Source organism: Thermobia domestica, chromosome 2 (genome assembly GCF_964235325.1).
Source record: "Thermobia domestica chromosome 2, izTheDome1.hap1.1, whole genome shotgun sequence".
Taxonomy (NCBI): Eukaryota; Metazoa; Arthropoda; class Insecta; order Zygentoma; family Lepismatidae; genus Thermobia; species Thermobia domestica.
Genome location: NC_137455.1, coordinates 258751965 through 258764288, shown reverse-complemented (window position 1 = coordinate 258764288; position 12324 = coordinate 258751965). Strand labels below are relative to the sequence as shown.

The window sequence follows — 12324 nt, the reverse complement described above, 5'->3', positions numbered from 1 at the left end:
ACCCGAATAGATTACAAATATAGAACGGAAACAATATTTAAATTACAATTTTACGAAACTTGGTTTCAATCACCTAATCAATATACTTTTCCAGAATGTCTAGAAGATTAAGAATGTTGGATGACAGGACCTACTACAAAACCATTAACAGCATTCCCAGTATAGAAGTCTTGTGTCAAGATTTTTCCCTGATCCATAATGAAATTCCCTGACTTTCTCTAACAACACAAATCCCCAGATTTCCCTAACTTCCTTGACTTTCCTTACCGGCAAACACCCTGATACGGCCCTTATCTTTCCAACTCTTTCCAGTGGTTTAGTGGCTTAATTATGTCTGTTACAGAAGTCCCGGATTCGACTACCAGTGGGAGAACACAAAACGCGCCCATTTTAAACTGTCGGTCTCGTCCTATGTGACTTGGCTGCTGACGAAGGACATAAATAGAAATCAAGCAAGCAATCAGTGTCTTGTCCGGAAATTAGAAACTTCCAAGAAGAAATTTTAAACTAAACTACATACGTGCTGGGCAATTTATTATTATCAAAGTTTTGTATTAACGTCTGAACATGTAATACGAGTCTCTTTTTCAATAAGTCAACTTTTAAACATACCCTACATTGTTCCTTATCCGTAACTCTAAGCGATAAAATCTATCCGGTTTTAAGACATAAATTTCTTTTGTTTGGTTGGATTAGAATTTGGTGACCCTTTGAGTAACAAATTTATATGAGACGTAGATTTACAGCTTAGCGCGGAAAAATGAAATGAAATTTTTCAGTTTTACGTCTCAAGGTTATGCCGGCTAGGCTAAAGGAGACGATGATGACGAGAAATGAATGAAAGGTGGAATGAAGAGAGTGGAAGGAAATGAGAGAACCCCGAGAAAACCGACGCACACGGTATTTGTCCACCATAAAGCTCACTTGGCGCGAGATAGGATCGAACCATGGAGCCCATGCACCAGACGTGAATGATCTACCGGAGCCACCGCGGCCTCCACCCTAACGTAAAATCCAAACTACAGAGCTCCAACCGGAAATCAAACTCAGATCTTCAGCGCCGAATCTCTTTTGTACTCGCTCTAGGGTGTGAGAATGATCCTCGATACGGAGTTCCACACTGGTGTGATAATACCACTTTAGTGTTGGTTTTCTTAAATACTTGTATAATAAAATATACGTGTAAATAATAATAATAATAATAATAATAATAATAATAATAATAATAATAATAATACAGTATATATCATTTTAAAATTGTTACCAATATAGTGTTGGCTTTGAAATATTTTTGACTGTGTTGAAATTGGACTTCTATACAAGGTTTACATAAGGTTTACATCTCGTGTATTCTTAAGATACGGAAACATTTAACTTACTAAAGTTTTTGCACTAATTTTAAAAATATTTTTCAATTTATTGTGGATCTATTTGAAACCAAAAACAAAAATACTTCCTGAGAATATTTCCTGAAATATATCTGTACCGTGTTACACACAGGTTCTGTAAAATAGAAGATTTATGACATATAATAATAATAATAATAATAATAATAATAATAATAATAATAATAATAATAATAATACAAGAATTAATTAAATGTGGCAATTATATATTCTTCACGAAGCACGGCAAAAACAATGTTAATAACTTACCAATTTTTGTGTCTCAATGAGTCCTTTGAGAAACTCCACTCTTCTTACGTATTCTGACATCGTATCTTTGGGTGGTTTACTGTAACATAGAAATGTAAAAGGCCTTTCAGTACATAAATCGTTTGAAAGTAAAGGTTAAGTCATAAATTTAATAGCGTACAAGTTGGTTTGCTTATTTTACATAAAGTAACCAACAACATACGATACTTCTAAACTGTATTCATTTTGCAGAGAAAGAGCGGTAATACTTTTCTTGACTTAATCATCAATGTTATATACTTATCAGTGATATATATAATAAATATTAATATTGTATGTGATATATATAATAAAAAATTAAAAATAATTTCAAAAATGAATATATATATAAAAAAAAAACAGTTTTATATTACGTGAACACACAGCTCAGCTCAAGAAAGCTGTAAAACACTGTCCATCCAAGAATTACGGGCCATTGCATACTACATGCAGTCGCTTATTGTGTTGATGGACAATGCCTCCATTCAAGAAATGCAGAAGCAGGACCACAATAAATTCCAACATATCAGCGCTGTAGCGATGGCTGATTAATGTACGTATAAGTTGTGAGTGGAAATGGAATACAATATTATAACGCCTGGTGACAGGCCATATTCGCTATGCAGGATCTATCAGCTCGCCCTCACCTGTCGCTGCGATATCACCAGATACAAATACGACTCTATCATGGTGCTGTAGAAAAAAGAAACAAGAAAAAAATTGTCGGAATAGAGAATGGGTGTGCCATTCCACTACTATGCGTGACTTTCTCGGCATCATTTCAGCCACAGATGTCCATGATGTGTACTCGAAAGAACCAACATTGCAAGGTTGTAACTGAGATATTTACTAATGAAATACAAAAACAAAAGTACCTGAACAGATTTTGAGAAAACTGCGCGACAAAAATTAATCCTCAAGAAAAAACTTTTTCTTCTGGATGTTTTTAAGAATTATGATTTATGCTATGTTATTATAAGATTGTTAATGAAATATTGATTTATAAAGTATGAACGAAATATTGAGTTGTTTTCGACAAATTCACTATTTTAGATTTTCAGCTTCTAGTAAGTTACTTTTATTTTTGGGAGTAGAAAGAAAATTAGAAAATCCTTCTTAAGGTTAAAATTTGGTTCGGACAAGTTGAAAGGTATTAGCTCTAGATGTGTGTATATACACATCGGGACGAAGGAGCAGACGGACATCTAAATACAACTTTTTTCGGTATGTAGTGGTCATACAAATGTAAATTAGTTGAAATCTCAAATTCGATTCTTTTTATTGTCACAAGAATCGAATTCATTCTCTCCTCCGTTGCTCATAAGTAAAAAGCTCACATTGTTCTAAAAATAGACAGTTGGTCATGATTTTATGATACACGGCATTAGTTTTGGTTAAATTCTTATCTTTCAACGTCCAACAGAATAAAACCGAACCTAACAATGATATTTTGAGTTTAAGTAACATCAGTATTGTTACTATGATAAACCTTAGTGATAATGCAATAATATAATTATATCCATAGTGATAACGTTTGCAGTGTGAGCAACGATATTATATTTCGATTTCTTAGAAAATATTCCATCATATGAATTTCGTTCCAAAATATGAGTTTTTTTTTTTTTTTCATTCACTCTGGACCCTCTTTCAGATGGTAAGAAACTTCTAATCAGTTACAATCTACTGGTGCCATTAAAAACGACATTTATGCGCGAATGTGCCCACTGAACTGTCAACATAACAAACCTTTAACCTTGTCTAAAATGGTGTCAAAAGAAAGGACCCCGCACTTTTCTTATGGAAAGTGGCTTTCGGCTAATGTTGTTGAAACTTCGCTGGTTGATAGTTCTTAACATGTGGATCAAAAGTCTCAATAGGCACAAAGACCAAAATCCACTCCTTCCCCCCCAAAAACCGCCTCCAAGTAGCTGGGGGGGATAGAACTGATTTCAGCATGTAAAACAATTTGTTGTTTTAATCAACTCAACAAGGACCCCAAACAACCACATGTTAGACTATCAAACTACCCCACTTGACACCACCCTTTGCCCCCCACATCCCCCCCCCCCGCGAATTACCTTACGGATGTTCCATATTACTGTAGTTTATAGTTGCGCGTATGTGTTGAAATACCTACAGTTTTGGTCTCACCGACGATATAATGGGTTTCACGTATCGCTGATTACGAATCTGAGGTGAGAGTTCTAGAATTCAAGATGGATGATCAATATGGCGGATCAAAAACACGAAACTCTTGAATGTAGCCACAAATAGCTGTTTACTAGGGTATTTTGGGTCGTTGGTTACGAATCTGAGGTCAAAATTCTTGAATTCAAGATTGCAGATCCTATATGGTGGATAAAAACGTCGAAGCCACAAATCGTAGTAGACTAGAGTGTTTATAGATCGCTGTTTAAGTACGCAACATTCCTTGATACTTCAGCCAGCATGTAGAATTATTCTGCACCCTTGCCCTTTACCAAAACCCACCACAGATGTCTTAATGCTGAACGGTGTTAAAATAATTAATCAATTATCAGTTCATTATTTTCATCATTTCGGTTTGCAGCATCTAATGTGGTACTTAGCAATGAGTCATCGGGATATCTAATATTCTGTAAATGTCGTGCATGGCCTAAATACCACAAGACACTTGCAACGTGCGCACATGTACCTAATGTACAAGCACCGCTTTGACATGTATAGTAGTAACCTTGAATAATTGATCATAATCCTGGTCATCTTCATCATTGGCTACATATGCTATGAAAACTTGATGCTTAGTTGCATTGCAGAACCTTGAGTAGAGACGTATGCGCAGGAATCCCGGTTCAGTTACGTTTTCGTCAAGCTGGAATTGCTCATCCTTATCTCGTATTAGTTTATCTTGGACGTAAGAGGATGAGAGATCTACTTGATATGTGCCTACAGTCAAATCTCGTAAGTAGTTTAAGTTAAGTACAGAGAAATCAATTAGGCCTTGATCATTCAGCGGTATCCATTGACCGTTCCTTCTAATAAGATTATCTACCTCCGCTCTTGCTTTAACAACGTTCGGCATGATTGACCTATTTCTCATTTCTCTAGCTAATTCAATGGTTGCATCTTGCATGAAAATAACGGGATGGTATCTGTTCAAAATAGCTCCAGCTATGCGATAGAAACTATTCAGTTTCTTTGCATGTTGCAGATTCAACGTCTGTGCTAGAAACTTAAAAACAGATCTTAGATGCCCGTTTCTTGCCTCGAGTATCCATCGACTTTTAGTAACTAGTCTAGAAGTATTCGTTTCTTCTGTTGATAGTTGTCTTTCACGTGGTAGTAGGAGTGCGGGCATTCTATGATCAATTCCTAAATATTCCAGTAAAGGAATTGCACCGCGGTATCCTCTGTCTACTAACACAATGACCAGGATTATGATCAAAATGTTATTCAAGGTTACTACTGTACATGTCAAAGCGGTGCTCGTACATTAGGTACATGTGCGCACGTTGCAAGTGTCTTGTGGTATTTAGGCCATGCACGACATTTACAGAATATTAGATATCCCGATGACTCATTGCTAAGTACCACATTAGATGCTGCAAACCGAAATGATGAAAATAATGAACTGATAATTGATTAATTATTTTAACACCGTTCAGCATTAAGATATCTGTGGTGGGTTTTGGTAAAGGGCAAGGGTGCAGAATAATTCTACATGCTGGCTGAAGTATCAAGGAATGTTGCGTACTTAAACAGCGATCTAAAAACACTCTAGTCTACTACGATTTGTGGCTTCGACGTTTTTATCCACCATATTGGATCTGCAATCTTGAATTCAAGAATTTTGACCTCAGATTCGTAACCAACGACCCAAAATACCCTAGTAAACAGCTATTTGTGGCTACATTCAAGAGTTTTGTGATTTTGATCCGCCATATTGATCATCCATCTTGAATTCTAGAACTCTCACCTCAGATTCGTAATCAGCGATACGTGAAACCCATTATATCGTCGGTGAGACCAAAACTGTAGGTATTTCAACACATACGCGCAACTATAAACTACAGTAATATGGAACATCCGTAAGGTAATTCGCGGGGGGGGGGGGAATGTGGGGGGCAAAGGGCGGTGTCAAGTGGGGTAGTTTGTTAGTCTAACATGTGGTTGTTTGGGGTGCTTGTTGAGTTGATTAAAACAACAAATTGTTTTACATGCTGAAATCAGTTCAATCCCCCCCAGCTACTTGGAGGCGGTTTTTGGGGGGGAAGGAGTGGATTTCGGTCTTTGTGCCCATTGAGACTTTTGATCCACATGTTAAGAACTATCAACCAGCGAAGTTTCAACAACATTAGCCGAAAGCCACTTTCCATAAGAAAAGTGCGGGGTCCTTTGTTCTGGTCTTCTTATTTCTGATGAGGAAGACCACGATTCTGTTTTCGGAAAAAGTACATGTGGATCGGATCTGACGTTAAGCTCTTGATTCAAGAAACTGATAAAATTAACTTGCAGTGTTTATACTTAATTTCAATTTTTTACTCAACGAACAGCATTAAATTTCTTAAACCAGCAGACACAAGATATAAAATTATTGAAGAAAAAAATTCAAGAAGTTTGTACATCTAACTAGCTGGTCAAAAAACGCAAGTATTACCTCCAACATGAAGAAAGACAGAAAACGGTATACCACGCTTTTATTTCAAGTAGTGAACAAAATAAAATGTTTATCTGCGCCTTGGTGTTGAGCACGTGAAAACCCAAAGAATGTTACGGATCATCTACTTTTCAACTTTCGCAAAAGAATAAAAAGAATTGCGTAATACTTATTTCACAAAGAAAGCAAAGTATTTCATTCTGTTTTGGCAGTTGCAAATGTTTAAAACGTAACTGATTATTCGTTCAACGTGTGGACATTTCATATCTTCAAGTTAATATCAGTTACTAAATATGTTTCAAGTAAATACATGAAAAAGTTCCATAATTAGACTAATGGCATGTCTACACACCATAATTATGTATTACCAATGTCTTGTGTATATTATTGCGTGTAAAAATTAGCGTTGCTTACGAGACGAGATGAGACGAGACATAACTCGCCAACAGAAACAGATATACTTCTGCCAGACTTATTTGTTTCATGATATTTTAAACCGAAAGCCTGAAATCTCATTTCGTGAGCAACAATAGTGAAAATCATGAAGTTCACGTACTGACGTCGGGATCAGAAATGCCTATAAAGTGCTTACTTCAGGTTTCAACGTATATTGGTTCAATTCCAGGCCATGTGATGTAAACTTGTGACGGACAACATCGTATCAGTGGGCTTTCTACGAGCTCTTCCATTTCCTTCTATCTTCTCATTCCACAGTCTTACTCATTTTCTTTATTCATCATCCGTCGTCTTTAGCCTTCAGGGCATAATCGTGGGATGTTAAACTAAAAAATCTATTTCATTTCATTGCAACAAACTAATAATGTAGTCTGTTTTATTTCCGAAATCACTTTTCATTGTTCACATCTCGATTACTGATACAACTTATTTCTGGGTAGAACTAGTGGTCTCGTTTAGCCAACTCACTCAAGTTTGATAAAATTTCTCAGGTTTTCGGAACCGGTTCTTACAATTGTCTCTTTAACTCTAGATGCAATATTCACGAAAAAAATCCTTAATACTATATTTGAGAAACTAGTATGCATTTTTATTTCCAACTTTTAAAAAAGTCACATAAAACATGCTATAGTTGACACATGTCACTCTCATCATTGGAAATTTAATTCTGTCGGATATGCAAACCATTTTGTTCCAGTACCCATGTGTTTAGTTCCAAGTCAAAAACGAAAATTTTGTGATGTGCTAACTTAATTTTAGTCACTGTTACTAGTATGATTGGAATAAGTCTGTGGCGGCTTTTGAGAAGGAAGTCACACCAATAAAAGTTAATAGATTGGTGCCAGTGATATGCCCGTCCAAGTGCGTCATTCTCAAAGGCTTAAAAAAAAAAATTCAGTTTAACGTCCCACAATTACGCCCTTGAGGCTAATGGAGACTATGATTAAGGTAAGTGAATGACAATGGAAGAATTGGTAGAATGAGAAAGTGGGGAAAACGGAAGTACTCCGAGAAAATCGACGGACATGGTGCTGTCCACCACAAATTTACTTGGCCGGAGATCGAACCAGGGACCCCACACACGAGGTAAGTGCTCTACTATTGAACCACTGTGCCTCCTAAAGGTTAAAAAAAACGAATATAACTACAGTACCTAGTTAATAAAAAAAAAGTCTCCGTCTGCAACCACATATTTTTGTCATTGCTCAGTCAACAATTGGATTCCGTGGCGAAAGAAGTCTAGACTCTGTGATGCGAAGTCCTCAACCGCACCATCAGATCAACAGGGAAGGTTTTCCTTCCCAAGAAGTGAACAAAATGTCGGAAGAGGTAGTAGTCAGTGCGAGAGATATTGGGGGAATACGGGGTTGAGAAAGAGTTCCATAATGCAACTCATGAAGGGCATGCACCGTCCTTTGCTCGACGCATTATCGCCCAAAATGAGGACACCATGTCTGGTGACCGCTGCCGGATATCTGTGAACAAGTTTGCCATGTATTTCATGGAGTTCCACATTATAACGATCAGCATTGATAGTTTCACCTCGTCTAAGAAAGAAATGATGAACCACTCCCATTATAGACTACCACACCAGCAAGAACACGTTCTGTGGGTGAAGAGTTGGTTTAGGAAACCGTCCTGGACACTGATCACGATCCAACCCTTGTCTTCGCCCTTTATAATAATAGATTTATTTTTCATTTGAAGATTCCAAATCCGATAAAGGAATATTTCCCAGTTAATCCTTACACTCAGAGAACTGTACATCTCCAGATGGGTATTCTTGTTGGCAGGTATTAACTCAATTCAACTTTTTCACCTTATCGATTGCATGGAGCAGCCCAACAACAGTAATTTGATGTATTCCTAACTCGTATACAATAGTACGAACTTTCTCGGGAGTCTGCTTCCATGGTGTTTCTGAGGGGTTCATCCAATCATGATGTTGATCGGTATTCACGGGCTCATTTTCAAATGTTGTCACCGAAACGAAATCTAACAAACCAGCGCGCATGGTGAGTTCATTCGCCATACCTGCCAGAATGCATCTCAAATCGTTAGAGCACTTGGTTGTGATCGACGAACTGTTCGCAAATGTTTGGAATTAAATGAGCCAAATATCGTCCAGATCAGGTAAACCTAGGGCAACAACTGCAGCTCAAGATGAAGCTCTAACAGAATATGTCACGAAATATCCAATATGCCATAGATCCGTCTTGCGGGACAAAGCTGTAGAGTACGGCGGTTACTACGAAATCATATGACAAAGACTAAAGGCAGCCTGCATGACAAGTACCCGTTCTTACCTAACAATCGGAGATATAGACATGATATATACCTAGGTATACCACAAAATTGCCCTAAACAGCACCTTGCTTTACCACAAATATTAAAACGTTTGGCATGACCTTTCAAACGCCGCAAAAAATACATATTTAGAAAAGTGTTCCTTCTATGGATTCGAACTGCTGACATTTGGATTAGTAGTCTGCCTTAACCGTTTGACCACAGCGACCTACCCCTGCAGACGTTCTCATTGATATTTACAGGTAATTCCAATCAGTGCCACTACTCGATGGCCGAACTTTCTTTGTCTTTCTGCAATGAGCTTTTGTAAGTCAAATTTTTTCTGCAGGAATTCCAATATAAAAAATCAAGACGATACTATATATATATATATATATATATATATATATATATATATATATATATATATATATATATATATATATTACAGCGTTACATGAAGCATGGTAAATAGTTTACGATGGTTTCCCTAGTTCAAGTTACAACCTGTGAAGTCACATTTTTTTGAGTTTTGCTAAAAGAAGCAGATTCAAAATATTTATCGTCCGTGCATTTAAGACATCTACACATAGCAGGCATGTTTTTATACTTTTCTGTTGGCTATTTCTATTTTCCTCTGGCAAAATTTTTCTGCACAGGCGCGGCAAATTTTCTGCGATCACATCGCGGATCGCGGCACATTCTGCTATAGGGTGCCACTATTTCTAATCTCCTATGCCGTTTTTCTTTGTTTGATAGATTCTTTCGTATTTCATTTGTGACTTGCATTTACAACTTTTACCTCTCATAAACGTGTTTTTCATACTTTCATTGTTTCTCCCCATTAAGATTAGATTGACTTAATTCTCATATTCTCCATATCAGTCGGTGCAGGGATGCCTGATTCACAAACAGCTGCACATTTAATTGCTTGGCAGTACATATACATATGGAAAAAAGGAAGTGGCTGGACATAATGATTTTTGAAAAGGAGCTTCGAGCTATGGGAGTATTTGGACACAAAATTACAAGCGTTGAGTAGAATTGACAAGAGTGCATCACGGAACACATGGCGTCAATTCTTCTTTTTGAAGTTTGAGGAATTGTATATCTAATGTAATCATAAATAGATTCCGACCTATGTCACATCTTGACGTGAACACGGTTCCAGTGAGAACTAAAATATTGTGAAATGAAATGGCATTCTAAAGAGGAATAGAAGTAAAAGAAGACGAGAAGGAAAGAAAGGAAATCGGGACCAGATAAAGAGCACACGCTCTCCCCTCAAAAAGGGGGAACTAAAAAATACTAGAAATTATTTCCAATCAGAAACAACACTTGACACCTCTGTTACTTTTGGAGAGCTAGTTTTCGCTCTAAAATTTAAAAAGTACGTACTTAGAAACCTTAATCCTGGTTAAAAAGCTGGAATTGAGGTTAACTAGTACAACAAAAATGCAGCGTAAACTCCATTAAATCATTACCTCCACATATTTATTTCTGGTTGAAAAGAAAAAAAAAGTAGGATATTCTAAAAGCATGACCTTTTTTACTTTCCTACAAATGAAATGAAATTTCTAGTCTAACATCCTATAGTTAAGATCTTTAGGCTAACGAAGACGAATAATTGGATGATAAATAAGAGTGAATGATTATGAAATAAACAGTGGGATGAAAATGAAGGAGGAAACGGAAGATCCTTGAGAAAAATCAGGAACACGATGTCGTCCACCACAAATCTACATGATCTGGGATCTAACCAGGAATACTTTGCACAAGAAGTGAATATTCTTTTACTGAGCTACCATGCTCCCAATAATAATATACAAATAGATAATGCAATTATATAGTACTAATGTTAATACTATGATTAATATACAAGTCGTGAGTTCATAGTTTTTGCGCTCTGAGAGTCGAAATCACCAAACGTATGTTAAATAACTGTAGAATTCAACCGTACTGAATATAATATATTTACCGGTCTTACCAAAAGGATTCATGTGCGTAAGTGAATTGCTCTGTTTTTGTCATTCAAGGCAAAACTGATATAAAAACTTGCTGCTCGTGTGCTATTGCCCTATTACGCAAAACACAACTTTTGCAACAGCAGTAGAAAAGGAAATTTCACTTGCGCCTTTCATAACCAAGCTAGCTAATAGCTGGCGTTGTCTATACTAATAACCACCATGACATATACTAACAATAATCATAATGGCCAAAATCCTGCTCCCCGCTGATGAAAATTTGGACTAGCAGAAAAAGTTCATGCATCTGAAGGTAACTACCACTAGTCTTGTCACCAACCTGGTTTACACTTCATGCAACCTCAAATCGTTTTCCATTATGATTCCAGAGTAAGTTCAACAATGTACCACTCTTTGTCTACAATATGCTGTAAAATCCACATGACGGGAAAGAACTGTAATGAATGATGGTAATTTAATTCCATTACTACCCAACATATATCCCAGACCTTGACCCATCTTATTTTCTTCTACTTAATGTTGTACTCCTTATCAGACTTCTAAATAAGGCGAAAAAAAAGCATCGCAGATCTGTTTTTGTCTAAAAACATATTATTAATGCATGGCATCCACAAAGGACTGCCTCACTGGCAAAGTATGCAGGGAGCATACATATACTCCAGAAATCTCTGGCTTACCATGAATTACCACTGATGCAGAAAAAAAATTATGCTGAAGAGTATATGTTCCATATTTGCGTTTTGGAATTTGGTATATGGATTTCACATAAGTATCAACAATACATAAGCTCATTGTATTCATTACTTATCTTTTCAAAATTATTTCTGGCATACAGAGTGGACACTAATAAACAATTTTGATTTTTTTCAGACCCATATAAAGTAACCTTATATACCACTACATTATTCTGTTTTTAAAATCCAAGACTATATATATATATCTATGCATTTTCAAACCTCCTTTACTTGATGTGATATAGTACAACATATATTTTAATTTCTTCAATAGATATTTCACAAAGTAGGTAAGTTATTTTTGTAACAAAGATCTGTTGATGAGTTAAAAATAAAGGCAAAGACTTTATCGTTCAAAACAACAACTTCTATCCCTTCCCCAGCTATCACTTTAATATTTACCTTCAATTTCATTATTCCATACGCTACACGTTTTCTCACTTTTCATCTTATATGCCTTACATCCTTTTGCTTTTTTCATATAACGAACTTAGTATGCATGTGTATTTCTGGTAGCAAGAATATTTTTTTATTTTGTTGGTATCAGCAGTTTT

At 36.3% G+C, this 12324-nt stretch overlaps 1 protein-coding gene across 1 annotated transcript in view; it reads right to left on the bottom strand.

The window, feature by feature from the left end:
* Use1 (Vesicle transport protein Use1) overlaps nt 1-12324 on the bottom strand; it is a 60891-nt gene that overhangs the window by 26746 nt on the left and 21821 nt on the right. The window contains exon 3 of the mRNA XM_081748628.1: nt 1656-1734. Within this exon, the coding sequence (XP_081604754.1) occupies nt 1656-1734 (79 nt within the window). The remainder of the gene's footprint in view (nt 1-1655; nt 1735-12324) is intronic.